Source organism: Periplaneta americana, chromosome 11 (assembly GCF_040183065.1).
Source record: "Periplaneta americana isolate PAMFEO1 chromosome 11, P.americana_PAMFEO1_priV1, whole genome shotgun sequence".
NCBI classification, from domain to species: Eukaryota; Metazoa; Arthropoda; class Insecta; order Blattodea; family Blattidae; genus Periplaneta; species Periplaneta americana.
The window spans coordinates 7,800,482-7,818,079 of NC_091127.1; the positions used below are offsets into that span (position 1 = coordinate 7,800,482).

Sequence of the window (17,598 nt, forward strand, 5' to 3'; positions counted from 1 at the left end):
TAATACTTTCATTCTTACGTTTTTTATAATTTGATATTTAAGATATGTAGCCTCCTCTGACAAGTCATACACAATGTCTGAAATGACAGAAGAATTGGTTGAGGATTTAGTGAATGAAGAGATTAAAGAAGCATAGACGATCGGTTGCGCTAAGTTAATACTGGAAAAGTCTAAAAGAAGACATGAAAATGTGTATTTCTGTAAATAAAGGCTTCATTTGTTTCTACTTACAGCATACTACTGCGCTAAGAAGTTATAGCAGCTCTGTGACTTCTTTTGTTTGCATAGCAACCAAAGGACGTGCGGTACTGCCAACTTACGAACCAAGTAAACAACAATTATAAGTAGGGGAAAAGGTTATGATCGTCCAAAAACACATTTTCAGAACTCTCGATTGAAAATAGTAACATTTTGGGTAGCGGTTTTCTGTTCATCCAATAGTATATCGCGATACAAGTTTGGGAAGTGCTCTTTACAAAATGGAAGAAATGTTTGAAAAACCAGCAGGGCGAGTTTTTCAATTCCTCAAATTTTGTAATGCACTTCACAAACGTGTATTATAGATACAACATTTTTTGCACGATCATATTTTTAAAATTGCAGATAACAATATATTCTGCATTGAAAATTTAGAGCAATATTATTCCAAAGCCATCGCAAAACTGCACTGTAATGGTAACTAAGTAAAAATAAGTGCACTGTAATGAGTATATTTCAGTATAGATTTAAGTTATGAGGAATGGTTTCCCTAGCAACAAGTTCCTGTGTGGGAATTCTAACTTTCAAAGCCTAACAATAGCTGTAAATACGGCAAAAAACACGACCGTGCAAAAAAGCATATTTTGTTACTATGTATTATTAAGTTTCTCAGCTGAACAAACGGGCGGGGAATGTCAGAATTTTGCCAAAGATGACAGCAGTTATTTACAGACGGACACAAATAACAATGAGTGGCCACGCATTCGGTTTCAGCTGTAACAACGCATTAATATTCTCATAAACGAAACAGTCCCAAATGAAAACAGTATGAATTCACGTTGGCAAACATTTACAGCCGATTGAAATTATTTTCAAGTACGAATATCCTTGTATAATGTGTCTGAATCGAAACATATTCAGAGACAGATTAAGGCATAAGAATGTCTACAAAAAATCAGTTGGCACAGCTTGATTCAGCAGCTCTTCGCAGACATATCCCATCCAGGCTGTGGAAGTACTTTCAGTCACAGTAATTCGCCAATTCGTCAGACGTTCCCTTTATTATAATGGCGTTAGCCAGAAATGGCGGTTGAACGGAGAGGTAATTCCAATCATTACCTTCTGTAATCCGAATTGGCCAGCAAGTCTGTTACCTAATCAAAGAGGCTCTGAACAGCAGGCCGTGTATTGCGTTCCAGGTAGTCTGTCCACGTCATCTCTATGTGGGTTGCAGTGCTCGCTCCCATCTTAATAATATTTTGGAAACGATATTTTCCTTGCAGTGTTGTCAACTCGATTCTTAAAAACCCGCTAAGATACAGTACAGAAACCTCTAAATTGCTGTATTATCAACAGTAATCTCACTAGAGGTTTTGATTTATCTAGAGAAAATCAAAACTCGAGTGGGATTTAATTGACTATTACACGAATGGAAGAAAGTATATAAAGATTAGAAGTAACGAAGTACTCCAATACAATAAAATATTAATTGACTTACGAAAATGCAACTGTCTTCAAATTTGTACCATCTCAACATTATAAATATTACGCTAGTAGTGTTATGATTAACTGTTTCCTTATCAGTTGTGCCAACTGTGGAATCTTCATTGAACTCTGTGGACGGTTACTGGTCAAGAAGGCTTTGTTGATTCAGTTTCATTTTTATTAAAACAGTTGCATTCCACTTCAATTATCCGGATCCCAGTAATCAACGTCACTTGACATATGGTTTTCAATAAATCTTAGTATTAAACAATCTCTGATACGTGACTATCCATAATATCATATAGCAGTAGCTATAACATAACCTAAATAATATAAACAAGTGTTAGAAAAGTTTTAATTAGGGATGATGAAATAAACAAGAAACATTTTAATTAACGATGATGAAATAAAAAATAAACAGGAATAATTTTAAAAGAAACAATTATTGAAAGTAGGTACAATTTTCAAATGTCAATGTTTTAGTGTTTAGTGGTTCAGTTGATGTTATATTGGACGTGAGCGTAAAAGAAGTGAACTCGTTGATGTACATGGTGTATCCCTCAACTTATTCAGGATTTCCGAATGGTGCTCTTCATTTATTTGTAAATAGGGTTTCAGGGAAGATGCATAGCTATGACCAGTGCTCTTTATTAATTCTTGTTCTTGAATGCCAATGCGAGTCATATTTGAAAGTGCTGTGCATCGACTGGAGTGGTTTGTAATTTTATGTTTTTTTGACGCCCAGACCAGTGCAGTTTGAAATGTCGGGAAACAAAGAAACAAATGCTAGGGTAGTGATAAAAATAAACAAATGCTAGGGACGCGTTAAAATTAAACAAATGCTAGGGACGCGATAAAACTGTGCGATAAGCAACCATGATTGGTTGAAAGACGTCCTTTCGTACCGTTTTATTGGTCAAAAGTAGTGTGACGTAGTAAAAGTGTAATAGTCAATTTAAAAATAAGATTATTTGACCGCTATGAGTGTAAAAAACTAGATAAATCCCTAAAGGCCTAAGAGCAATATAAATTTTATAAATTTTACCCGCTAAACTAATACTGAAAAACACTAGATCTAGCGGGAAAACCGCTGTATTGGCAACCGTGTGACTGTCGTGCCAGAAATGATAAGCAACAGAACGGGAAGAAAATGGTCGGTCGCAAGAAAACCACATTTCTTTGGCAATTCGAGATACAGAATGTAGTGTAGAGTTCGAACTATTTCTCAGTCAAATCTCGATTTCTAGTAAAATCAAGCAATTTAGGTACCTGTGAGTCTTCGCAGATGGCGGCAGCAGCAGCTGCGGCGGCTGCATCTGCTTTCTTGTCGCTGGACAGGCGCTTCGACAGGAACTGTGAACAACAAATCAACCTTATTAGCATGCCTCATTATCCAATGCATCAGTACAATTACTTATAACAAACAGAAAATTAATCCGTTGTTTAACGATGCTATATTAACTGCACGGTTATCTTGTGTCGATGGAATTGGCGACAACGAGAATTTGTCACGAAATCATCTGAGATTTTCTTTACAAATAGGGAAAACCTCGGGAAAACAAACGCCCACGCACAAAGTGTAGCCCAGGAACGAGTTCCACCCCTGTGGCCTGTAAACAATTCCCGTTATAAAAATACAGGAGCATAGCTACATATCCAACAAAACTTAGAGAAAATTTAGAAATAACCAACTGATAAAAATTTCGATGTAATCAATTAATAATTTCAAATTGAAATGTTGCTTTGATCTGCATTAAAGCCTCAACAAATCAGACATAAATCCTGAAGATACAAAGGCCATTCCAGTGCTTTTTTTAGTAGGTTATTTTACAACGCTTTATCAACATCTTAGGTTATTTAGCGTCTGAATGAAATGAAGGTCATAATGCCGGTGAAATGAGTCCGGGGTCCAGCACCGAAAGTTACCCAGCATTTGCTCATATTGAGTTGAGGGAAAACACCAGAAAAACCTCAATCAGGTAACTTGCCCCGACCGGGAATCGAACCCGGGCCACCTAGTTTCGCGGCCAGATCCACTAACCGTTATTCCACAGGTGTGGACATTCCACTACTCTAGAAGCAGTTAACAGACGTATACTTAACAGCGATAGCTTTCTTTAGGACCACAAAGATGAAGCTAGAGCAGGTTAAAAGCTTTTTTCTCTCTAAAAAAAATGTTGGAAAATATACAACAAATCCGATGGAGAGATTAACGCCATTTACACATCACTCCGGAATAATGTGTTTGGTTGCATAAACATAAATACAGTTTCCTTCCCGAATTAGCTACAATCCAGGCCATAATTTCAACTACATTTGCTAAAATAACATAAAAATTTATTGACTAAGAGAAATGTGGAAAATAGGTCAGATTGGAGAATGCTGGGTTTACTGTGAAAGACCTGCTGTTGTGCAGAAAAATATAAATAAAATCAAAATAAAACAAAATTGAATTTTGCACACGAACCTATAGGGCAGATTATAAAAAATAAAATTAAATCAAACCACTATCACACTTTTATTTGCTCAAAAATATCCATTAACAAAACAAAAATAATGGCCCTTTGTGGTAAATACCCAATACCAAGCAAAATTTAAGAGTTAATGAGTTTAATTATTTAGGATATGAACTTTCTTTTGTTGAAAATTTGGATTTATCAGAATAAAATTGTAAAATTCAACAAATCAATTGGCATCATTAATAGAGTTCCATTAGTACAAACATCAACTCGTACTCGTCTTTATCAAATAATAGCTCGACCAGTCCTATGTTATGGGAGTGAAGCGTGGACTATAAGGACAAAAGATGAAAGCAGACTAACAGCATGCGAGATGAGATTCATGCGCCGAACACTAAATGGGATCGAAAGAAAAATGAAGATATCCTTCAAGAACTTAATGTGTCATCAATACTGGACTATATCTCCAGATATCAGTTAAACTGGAAGGAACATGTCTCAAGAATGGTTTCATCCAGGATCCCTAAGGCAATAATGAAGTATCGTCCAAATGGGAAACGGTCACTTGGTCGACCTATGAAAAGATGGCAAGAAAATCGCTTTTTCAGGCCGTAACAGTTCTTTTGGGACTAGTATTTGACAGGATGATGATGATGATGATGATGATGATGATGATGATGATGATGATGATGATGATGAAAAACGAAATTCAAGCTGTAATCAGTCTTTAAAACATTTCGATTAAGTTCTTATCTATATGGAAAATACAGTATACTGTAACTATATTCAGATTGGCTACTGATAATGGTTGCCTAAGTAAACGATCTTATAGAACCGATTTATTATTTTATCGAAATTGCTTGTTATGCACAAAGGAAAAAAATATACTTATACTTACTTACTGGCTTTTAAGGAACCAGGAGGTTCATTACCGCCCTCACATAAGCCCGCCATTGGTCCCTATCCTGAGCAAGTTTAATCCAGTCTCTATCATCATATCCCGCCTCCCTCAAATCCATTTTAATATTATCTTCCCATCTATGTCTCGGCCTCCCCAAGGGTCTTTTTCCCTCCGGCCTCCCAACTAACACTCTATATGCATTTCTGGATTCGCCCATACGTGCTACATGCCCTGCCCATCTCAAACGTCTGGATTTAATGTTCCTAATTATGTCAGGTGAAGAATACAATGCGTGCAGTTCTGTGTTGTGAAACTTTCTCCATTCTCCTGTAACTTCATCCCTCTTAGCCCCAAATATTTTCCTAAGAACCTTATTCTCAAACACCCTTAATCTCTGTTCTTCTCTCAAAGTGACAGTCCAAGTTTCACAACCATACAGAACAACCAGTAATAGAACTGTTTTATAAATTCTAACTTTCAGATTTTTCGACAGCAAACTAATGATAAAAGTTTCTCAACCGAATAATAACAGGCATTTCCCATATTTATTCTGCGTTTAATTTCCTCCCGAGTATCATTTATATTTGTTACTGTTGCTCCCAGATATTTGAACATCTCCACCTCTTCAAAAGATAAATTTCCAATTTTTATATTTCCATTTCGTAGTCTACAATATTCTCATCACGAGACATAATCATATACTTTGTCTTTTCGGGATTTACTTCCAAACCTATCTCTTTACTTTATTTATATGCAGGGGAAATGTGGATATCTCAACTTTTGTAGATCTTACTTCAAATTAATGAGAAGCAAGAAGGAAAATAATTTTATTGTTAAAGCATAAGCATTGAATACACACATATTTTGAACAGTACACAAAAATGTATAGTTTCAGTGACTGAAGTTTTTTAGGAACTACTCTTACGTCATCCTCATTATAGAAGTCAAACACCCACAAAGAAAAGAACAAGCTTATAGCAATACATTGTAGGCTACGTGTTTATTTCAATGTCTAATAATATCCTAGGTTCGAATTACTCAAAGTTAGAGTGTCAGTACATCCCAGGCTGGCAAGTACACGTAGAAACTGGTAACACCGGGACTATGTACGATATCACAAAAGGCCCTCAAATATTGACTGATGCGAGTATAACGTGCCATCTATCGCAGCCATAAATTACCGTACAAGCTTCAAGGAGAAAGTTATTTTCATCTAGCTAGTTCATAAATTGTGTACTTGTTTTTTACGACAACTTGTTAGCGTGTGCCAGGAAGTGAAGGATTGATAATAATTTGTCATTTTGAAACATAAGGTGTACATTAATTACGCCACATTATATATTTACTTCGCTATTGATAAATTATTTAATGAATGTGAAATACATGACAAAATGGAAAATTTTATGAACAGAGGTTGTTGGCAGTATAAACGATGTTCGGTGAGAGTCTGCAAGTATTTAGACGGACTACAGAATGAGAGAAGTAACTCAGAGCTGAAGGGAAGAATTGAAGGCCTCCTACAAAAGGGGTGGATCCACTTTTGCTGAAATTAATGTTTTGCTTGTTCCATACGTTAAAAAGCTTATTATTTCATTCGTATTAACTTTGTTTTAAGATTTATATTTATTTTATTTTGACTTTATTGTTCCTGTGTTCATAATATCTGCGTCCGTTTCGTCTGCAATATTCGCCGGGCTGATTACGTAACACCATCCCTCGAAATATTGTCCTGGCTCCGTCTAGAAGATCGTAGGAAAATTCACTGTCTTTCCCTTCTCTTTCACATATTGCATTTCTCCACTGCTGTCTATCTTGCGTCCCGTTTTCAAAATGTATCCTCCCATCATAACCTAGACACACGATCACAACACTCCTCAATATTATCCATTCCCTCCCACCGAACATCCTCATATTCATCTTCTTTCACTGTGGCTGTTCCTCGGCTTTAGAATTCCCTACCGAGTAATATCAGGGACTGTCAGACATCAAACCAATTTAAGAATAGAGTAACGAAATATTTTTCTAACAATTCTTGTTAACAATAATAGCTGTTTCAGGTTTCTCAATGTTTAATGGTTATATATATCACAGAATAAATATTTAAACTATCTCATTATTATTATTATTGTTATTATTATTATTATTATTATTATTATTATTATTATTATTATTATTAAGAGAAAGACATGACTACTATTAAAATTCAACGGTGCTTATTATACAAAAGGTAAAAAATATAAAGAAATGCGTTTAAAAAAAATTGCAAAACAACTTTCTGATTTGTATGTTTATAGTCATTATTAAATAGGTATTAATTGAAGTTTCGTGGCTCTATAGAACACAACTTGTACAGAATTACCCTTATTTGTTTAGTTTTTAATTTAATGAAGAACTGCAATAAATAATTTCAGAACATGTGAACAGTTTTCAAACTCAATTTCTTAAATACATTTTGTTACACAAAACCAACAGTGTACGTCGAGATATTTGCCTCGGTATTGTAATAAATAAGCGTTCGATATGCGTAGTCATTATTAAAAAAACATAAATGCTTTAAATAACATTGATATATTATAACACAGCCATAACTCAATTTTTTTCACGTCACGTGAAGCGTCACGGGGCGTGAAATGTATAGTTTGACGTCATATCTATTACACGTCGATCAAGCAATTCTGCTCGGCAAGCTATGTCCTGTTCTACATAGCTACTCTCAGGCTATTATTGCAAAGGTAGACATAAGCGTAAAGAAGTTACACACGTTTGTTAATCTCAATAGTAATATGCGTTACAAGAGCGGTATGTTGAAGTTTTCATGTTCGAGGAAAAGATTGAAAAAGCGAAACGTAGTTGAGCTTTTTTAATTTCCGAGAATTGAAAGAAAACATACCGCTCGTGTATCGTACATTATTTTGTGCGAAGATCGTTTGTTACATACCTGAAAGACGAATTTCTAATTAGTTGCAATGAAATCTCCATCTTGGTTTCTGTTCAATGACGGCAAATTTGCAAAACAAAAATATCTATCTTCAACATTGTTGCTTTAAAATGTTTTCTGTGTTTTCTATACTCCAGCAGGCCGTGATATACGTCTGTCTTTTTTTCCCCCAGTCTATGATGAGTCTGGAATCTTGTTGATTTTTTCACGGCTTCCTTAATGTTACTTGCATCACGAATACTAGACTTCGTGGAATTGCCACGAGAATCGCAAGGTTTACTGCGCTCGAGGTATAGACTGTATGAGAAGGGGACGTGCAAATGATAGAATATGCCTCTAATGTAAACACAGAGCAGTATACTGCGGTTACAATAAAACCTGTATCCTTCATTCAAGAAATATAATGAATGATCATTGAAGTAGGAAATGTCTAAACATGTAAATACACAATTTTTATAGTGAGATATATTAACTCTTAAAATTTAATGTAATATACTCACATCATTCTTGAATATGTGCATTGCAGTGAAGAGTTACGTACATTTTGAGCGACTGCAAAACTAACCTCTTCCGATGGTCACTTAAACAGTTTTTATTTTGGGAAAATGTACGTTGAACATCACACGATGTAATACGTACATATTTGAAGAACAGAAAGTCACTAATTTTTAGTACACCAACTTCAGATGTCTTGTCGTGACCTGATAGTACATCATTTATAATACGAAGTTGTGAATAGGCAGAATATTTAGCAATAATGTTTCTCAACTTACATTTTATTTTGTCTGAAATTAGTGAATCATTATTTTGGATAACGGTTTGTGATACTTACCCATTATATTAAGGGCTTCTGAGAGTTGCAGTTTAGATAATTCTAACAGGATGATGCTTTTGGACACGATTTTAAAATTAGAATCAATGAACAGAATATCTTCCAATAGCTGTTCAGAAGGCAGTGATTTTACAGCTGCAACAGCATAACTGTCTGTGCTATCCAATGCATCAATTACCTCCATTATTTTGCCGTAATGTTCTGCATAATAATTAACAGCATCCAACCACGTTCTCCAACGGGTCAAGATTGGGTGCGGGGGTAAGGGTATTCCAGGGGCAATTATTTGGAACAGCAACACTCTCATTGTAGCATGTTTGATTCAATTCTTGTCTGCACAAATGTTAAGCTTTGACTCTTCCAACCACAGTAATGCAAAAACAAGTGCTTACATAGGTATACATTAGCTGTAGCTGCTCTATTTGGACCGGTCTCAACTCTTAACATGAACTGCTTATACTATGAGACCGGGCGGTCGCTCACCTCCTCTATACTACCGTACATCGGCAACCTGATTGCATGCTGCGTGTGGCAATTCAACGAAGTCTAGTAATAACTTTAGTGGAGTTGTAGAGTTTACTTAATTTTTGCAAATATTTAAAAACAATAAATAACAGTGCAATTTAGATGAAATTGCAGTGGTAAGTTTCCAATTTATAATTATTACTATATTGAACGTCTCTAAAAATAATATGTTAAGAGCCTAAAGCAGTAAAATCAATATGTCACTTAAGCGGTAAGAAGAGGGAAATTGTTATGTGTGTTAGGTTGGGAATACTGAATGTGGAATTTTAGACTTTCCGCGGATTGGTTTTATGCGGAAACCAAGCAAATACGCACGATCTCGCTCAAAAGAACTGTAATCTTAGATTTTATAGTATAGGGTAGTGGTTCCCAAACTTTAACTGACGACATATTTTACTGAACGCCCACGATATCGCGACACACGTATTTGATGATGATGATGATGATGATGATAATAATAATAATAATAATAATAATAATAATAATAATAATAATAATAATAATAATAATAACCAGTACTTTTCTTCTGGAGAAAAAGGCGAATATTTTATAGCGGACGGGTAAATGATTGCTGTTCATTGCACGGGAATTTTGTTGTTTTTAACCTCGTTTTCGTCCAACTAAAGCTTGGTTCAGACGGTGCGTGTTTCTATCATGGATTCCAAGGTGGCTGCGCGGATGGGTAGCCTGCGTGCTCACTTGCCGGAAGTAATGCGCTCTGGTGGCTCTTTGGATGGCTAGCTTGCTGGATTTCGAGGGTAGGTTCCTTGCTATTTTTCGTGATGGTTTGCAGGCTGGAAACCAAAGATGATCATATAATATCACGTCTGAAACCAACGAGTTAGATACTATAGAGAGGCTAAAGACATCTGATAAGCGCTCCCTGCGGAGGCCAACAGTACTATGGATTATTCCCTAAAAAACATGGCGGTCTATAGTACCGCCAGCCTCCGCAAGGAGTGCTTATCAAAGGTACACTGCAACGAGTTGGTACATGTATTATATTTTTCAGATACATCAATATTTAATTTAAACATTTCGCTATAGGTTTTGTAAAAAGCTGATTTATAAATGAAAAAGTAATAATTAAGACTTTAAAATTTCCAAAAATGTCTCATTTCCTCGAATTTAAATGAAATGTACCGTAAATCATAATATTCGTTGCTCGATAATTAAACCCTCTCGATACAGGTACCATTGCCGCAGAGAATATTAAGATAAGTCGGACTTAGCATAAGCGAAGTATCTGTGTTAATAAGTCTGTACCATCAAGAGTTTAGTATTTATTGTGTTTATAGGGCCTACTCCAATTTTCTTTTTATTAATGCGTAGGGCTCTTTTTGTTAACAAAGAGGAAAGTTAGCACTTGCATCACACACAATTTGTCATTATTGTTCAAAATAATGTAAGAACAATTTTATTCTGCAAAAGCCTCTGCTTAGTTGCGAGACACGTGTCAGATCAATGCTTGTTTCAAATTATATTAGACTACACGATTGTCGTGAGTTATGATCGTGAGTAACTTTCTATTACTGTCATTCTTTAATTATTATGTTGCATGCTAAGAGGTTATTTGTAATTTTAATAATTTCAGTTTTCAAAAGTTCTCTATGTTAGTTCCAATTTCAAATGAATTTTTCTCAATAACTTAATTACTGGATATATATATATATATTTTTTAATTTTCGCCACTACCTTTCCTATATTTTACTACTATTAGCTACATACGAGTACGTCGTCTGTCTTGATATCACCTGGTGAGCACTGAATTACATAATTTCATATTAGGTTAGATTAGCTGTAAGGTAATTTAATTTGTGACGAAGTCAAAAAATTATTTATTTTTCTTCTGCCGATTAAATTCATCCGTCTTTAGGTGCTTTGCTTTGGTTGCATCGAGTATAGCTTGTAATTTAATATCTGGGCTATATTTAGTGAAACTAATAAAACATAGGCCTACAGCTGTTATAAAACGTAAAGTTTTGTGTATATTTCACTTTTTACTTATTAACATAGTCTTAATATGTAGCTCAATTCACAATAATACTAACTTCATCACAGTCATTTCCTACAACATCCGAGCCACGCCCCTTTGTTTTGACTAACCGAAACATGGCGGACCAATGTTCAATTGCCTTCAACTTTCTGAGGTCTTTGTCCTCTCTATAGTATCTAACTCGTTGTCTGAAACCATGTCGCCATGTTCGTTGTTTTCCAACTAAACCTGTTTTTTTTTTCTATATTCTGTAGTTTCTAAGAAACAACAATTAAATATCGGACTTTAGCTGTTTTGCACTCATGGCTTAATTACTTTATTAAGACATTTACTACTGTTAATGTAGGACTTTAGTTGTTTTCCACTCACGGTTCAGTTTCTTTTTGACCATGAGTGTTGGCAACAGATGAAGCAGCAGATGATTTTGCAATTTGATCTGTGAAAAGAGCCAGCTCCGTGTGAACTACTACCATCACCGTAGGCAACACGGGAGCCAGCAAGTGAGCACGCAGGGCAGCCATCAGCGCAGCCACATTGGAATCCATCACAGAAACTAGCACCGTCTGAACCGGGCTTAAGACTTTTAAGATCTAAGCTGAATTCAAAGAAAAATTATATTAAAACATAGTTATTCACACATATTTCGGTTCCATGATGAAAAATGCAACAAAAACTTGCCGGAACACCGTTCCAGCATGTTCCGCCACAAAAAAAGCACTGATAACTTCTACGTAGTGTCGGACACCCACTGTTGTAGACAGGCTGATGTTAACACGCAATCGAAAATTCTAAAAGAACAAGCAGCAACTTGAGTTGCATTAGAAAAAAAAAAAAAAACAAAGATATGTGTCAAAAATTCCAACCTATCTATTCTGGATGTCCGATAAAAATTTGTATTACCGTTTTTGAAAACTCGCCTATTTAAATTAATGTGAAGTCTGCGCTTGGTGGGTTGCACAGAGTTTCTCTATACGTGACCTTAGGGTGGAAAAACTGAACTGAGTATTGTTGCAGGTGTTCACGTTTCATTGGTACAGTCTGTCTCAAAATAAAATGTACCATATAAAAGACTTCGTTGCAAATAAAAAATGCGTTGTAAAGAGACTTTCTGGATGGCATACAATTTATTTTTCCATTTCAAAATTTCGCGACACACTCCATGGAGCTGTGCAAAACACCGGTTGGGATCATAGAACAAGGAAATCCCAGTTTTATTTCTTAATCGTCCCCTGCTTACACACGAATGGATATTTGGTCCTTACGAATTAAATTCGCGTAGGGTACCTAAAAATTTCAGATGAAGACCAGAGTAGCGAGACTCGTTTGACGGACCCCCCGGTATGACTCGGCGAGCTCCCTCACGTCTGGGGTGGTAGTGTACGGCAACCTGAAGGCCGCCCTGAGGAGTCGCAGGAGGCGCCAGGACGCTCTCACTTCTCCGATCTTCACTTGTCATCGTACGTTTCCAGGGTGCCAGCCAAGTGCTCGTTGTCTCGCGGCTTCTTGCTCTGGTTAGGTTTCTTACGCTTGTGGAGTGTCGCCTTCTTGGGTCTATGATCTTCCATGGAGTGGATTCTCTGTTTCTCCAGATATTCCTCAATCTTCAGGTTATCCGTGCTCTCAACTACCACAGAACGCCAGAGTTTCTGGAACTCATCGTCCACAGGCAGAGCTGCTGGGATCATTGATTTTATCTCGTCATTTAAATGAATAATAGTGTTAACTTTAATTGCGTTCGTGCCTTTAGTATCTGAAACTTCTGAGAATAAGATCACTTTCTTGGCAGCAACACGCAATGCCTATACAGATTTGCCAACTAATTTACTTCGATATCACAAAAACCAGATTTTTCCGGACATGGGTTCTAATTCTTCATGCCAATGAGATATTTCATTGTTTATCTCTGAGATATCGATGTAAAACAAATCTTATCGGGTGGATCAAGTGTTACAAATTTATTGACACGTTGTTTTTCGGCGCATTGACGTGAGATGTTCACATACAGTCAAGTTTGGGGACTTCGACAGGGTCGAGCCTCAAAACGAATGCATAATAATCGAACACGTATATAAACGTATTTGTTGTGTTCTACGCCCATTTCATCATTTGTGACATTTGGTCCCATATATCCGGTAAAGTAAAATATGGCCATACGTGCTGAATCCTTGTCTCACAGCACATAACTCCGATGCATATTCATAAATCAAAACGGTTTTCACCGGGAGGTATAGATGTGCGGAGGGCTCCCACTGACTATTCCGTTCAAGGCGATTACTAACTTATCGCTCACTCTAGTCTGCCAAGTTTATTACAGTGAGCACAAATTAACATTTGTCTATCTCTGTACTGTTGTAGTGAATGATATTAAGGAATAGTTTAAATTCCGTACTTCCTCATTACATAAAGTAATACGGAACGGTACGTCTTCATTATGCCTGATACCTCGAAGTGGTGTGATTTCTTTCTGTCGTTGTGTGTGTACTGTGATTTTTATCTAATCTATTACAGTGGTCTGCGTCATTTTTGAGGTCAGCATTTTCATAGCTGTTCTATTATACAGGGACATCATTTTATTTTTACTTCAATTTTTATTGTACCTGAGTTTTTGAATGTACTTCACTCCCACCCCCTCTACTAGTAAACTTACAATCGTTCGCCACACAGAGCCAAGGCCGCGTGTGCAGTACTGAGTTAGTGAGAATAGTACGTTCCAGAAATATGTTCACGTTTTCCAGTGACGAAAGAGCTTTCAATATTGAATCATATTTTCGCACAGGTACTGTCATCCGTTTGCCTACGTCGCATCCTGGTTTCCCCCACCTGCTTCTGCTCACCCCTCTGTAAAGTCTAGTAGCTGGGCTCTCTTAGCTCTTTTCTGAAAACATTAATTTCTGTTAGGAATTGGACGTCTACGTAATATTATACAACTGTTTAAAATAACTTAAGTAAAAGGGTCTCGTTAAGTAATTAACTATCACGTGATTCCCCCCCCCCTTTCTACGACCCTGCGACATAACCACTTGGACGGACAATAGATAGCATTTCTGAGTAATTTTATCTTTTCGGATCGGGCAGAAGTGAAGATTAAATTTACAGTACGTAAGGTATTCTTTTATAGAGTAGGTACAGAATTATTTCAACACGAGTTACTAGTACGAAGAACAAAACTGGTAATTGGAATTAGGTACAGTAGTCTATAGTGCGGTAATATGCACAACAGAACTGAAGCCTGTGTCGAAATGAACGGGCACCATTTTCAAAAATGTGTTTAAATATCCATATTATGATTATTTTTCAATTTAACTTCAGTCTCTATATTGTACGCTAATGTGCTGTAACAGTACAATATACACTGCATAATTAATACGTCCGAATGGACAGCTCAATTCGTGAGTAAAAACACTAAGTGTTAATACCGTACTGTATTTTGGTTAAACAAAAACCTAATGAAAATTATCAAACTCAAAATTGCGATATTTCCTAGTTTACATAAATGGATTAACTACTTTTCTTCCCTCCTATACCTAGTAAAGTGATTTGTATTTTACGCCAGTACATCGAACTCCAGTCTTGGAAGGGGGAGCAAGCGGTGTTTCCGGCTCTAGACCTTTAATTCAGAGATATAGCCAGGTTTATATTAAAAATGTTAGTAAAAATAAAATGATGTCCCTGTAGTTAGTGTATGCTGAATTCAGCAATGTAACTCATTTTGCTCAGTCAGATCAGATTTCCATGCTATCGTATTTTTTTAAGAAGATGGTATTTCAGAAATAAATTGTATTTTATAGCTATTAAACTATACTAATTATGGTTTGAAGTCAGACTTACATTTGCGTAAATAGTAATGGAATGAAACACAAACACCATTATGTGGAAGGAAACACCTTTCCAAGGACTTTCGTCGTGTTTTGCATCTGAAACATCCCTCTTGAGTTACTAGCAATAGTCTGCAAGCATGTTCACATCCCAACGACTTTGGTACCTCTCTTCCTTCACTCATGAGTTGTATTGACTTTCCCTCATGAGTTGTACGAGGCTATTCATAAAGTAACTTCCCTTTATTTTTTTTACAAACCTGTGAATGACGTTACAGAATTAGGTTACAATACGTTTTAAAGTATACACTCTAGTTTATTTTTCCATATAGGTTCCAGTCACATTGAGACACTTGTCGTAGCGTTTGACGAGCTTTGAAATTCCGCAATCGTAGAATTCGGCCGCCTGCGACTGAAGCCAATCTACGACGCTGGTTTTCAACTCTTCGTCATCGTCAAAGCGCTTCGAGCCAAGCCAGGTCTTCATATGCATGAAGAGATGGTAATCGCTAGGCGCCAAATCTGGGCTATAGGAAGGGTGATCCAATACTTCCCAGTTGAACTCTTGCAGTTTGGTCGCAGTACGACGCGCTGTATGCGGCGGGCGTTGTCATGCAGGAAAATCACCCCGGAGCTCAACATGCCACGACGTTTGTTTTGAATGGCCCTTTTCAAGTTGTTAGTGTGTTACAGTAACGCTCAGCGTTAATTGTGGCATTCCTCTCCAAGAACTCCACTAGCAAAATTCCTTTTCTGTCCCAGATGACAGTTGCCATGAGTTTCCTCATGGAAAATGTTTAACGAGGCTCAGAGAGGAACAAAGACACGACCTTGACTCTACCGCTGCTCGACGCGTACTGCTTCAAGGTGCACTCCACCGTAAGAGCGGCGCCACTGTCTCTGTTGTTACCCACGCTATATGAAAACGGAAGTTACTTTATGAATAGTCCTCGTATATCCCCTACTGCAACGCACCGAAAGAGGGGTAGCGGTGAAGGGTTGTCCATGCATAAATTAAGTAGAGTAGCGGTGTATATAACAAGGAGACATACTATCTTTAATATGTGGAAAAGATAGCATTATTAAAAAATGAAGTATTCAGAAATGCTAAATGGAAATTATTCAACACAAATTACAGCTCTTTTGCCGCCCCCTTACGTAAATACAAGAAATTTGCTTCCAGATTTGAAGCTAAAATTAACTGATCTATCACATACTACACTACTGAAATGTATGTATAAGAACAGGGACTTCTTTAGCTTTTACGATTCCTTAAACTATAAACTGTGTCCACAGATTCGTCAATTTGCAGCGAAAATTAGTCTATTACGATTTTCACCAGCAGATACGTACGGGTCTTCACGAACCCAACAAAGCCAAGATTAAGGGCCAAGCTATTCGGTCATATTGTGATTATATTTGCTTCTTTAAATAACATTTTGAGAGACGTAATAAGGCTGGTGTGAGGCAGACATCGAAGTTATTCTGGCGAAATGTTACCTTAAAAGGTTTAATTTCGCATAACAGTATTGCTATGACGAAAATTATGTAACAATGCAGCATTTCGAAAGTTGTATACGTGAACGCAGTGTTTTTAAACTTATTCATTCCATATTGTAGTGTATAAATAACATTTGTGCGAGATCGTGCGTATTTGCTTGTTTTCCGCACAGAACCAATACGCGGTAAGTGTGAAATACCACATTCAGTATTCCCAACGTAACACACGTAACAATTTCCCTCTTCTTACCACTTAAGCGCGACATTCATTTTACTGCTTTAGGCTTTTAACATATTATTTTTGGAGACGTTTAACATAGTAATAATTATAAATTGGAAACTTACCACTGCAATTTCACCTAAATTGCAATGTTAATTATTGTTTTTAAATATTTGCAAAAATTAAGTAAAGTCTACTACTCCACGAAACTTATTGCATTCCTGATACAAGTAACATTACGGAAGCCGTGAAAAAATCAACAAGATTCCAGATGCCGATGTTATTACTGCAATATGTTATATAAATAATATTGTTAAAATATTAAAATGAAAAATAAATCATTACATAACCTTACCGTTTGTTTTAAGTTCGCATTTATAGACTGGGGGAAAAAAAGACAGACGTATATCACGGCCTGCTGGAGTATAGTAAACACAGAAAACATTTTATAGCAACAATGTTGAAGAAAGATATTTTGGTGCTCCGAAGTTGCCGTCATTAAACAGAAACGAAGATGGAGATTTCATTGCAACTAATTAGAAATTCGTCTTTCAGGTATGTAATAAACGATCTTCGCACAAAATAATGTACGATACACGAGCGGTATGTTTGTTTTCATGTTCTCGGAAATTAAAAAAGCTCAACTACGTTTCGCTTTTTCAATCTTTTCCTCGACCATGAAAACGTCAACATACCGCTCTTGTAACGTATATTACTATTTGTTAAGTG

General features: G+C 36.5%; 1 protein-coding gene across 4 annotated transcripts in view; it reads right to left on the minus strand.

The window, feature by feature from the left end:
• Positions 1 to 17,598, minus strand: part of IP3K1 (inositol-trisphosphate 3-kinase-like protein) — a 357,189-nt gene that overhangs the window by 194,270 nt on the left and 145,321 nt on the right. For all 4 annotated transcript variants that reach the window (XM_069838895.1, XM_069838893.1, XM_069838894.1 and 1 more), the window contains one exon: positions 2,953 to 3,036. In XM_069838895.1, the coding sequence (XP_069694996.1) occupies positions 2,953 to 3,036 (84 nt within the window). The remainder of the gene's footprint in view (positions 1 to 2,952; positions 3,037 to 17,598) is intronic.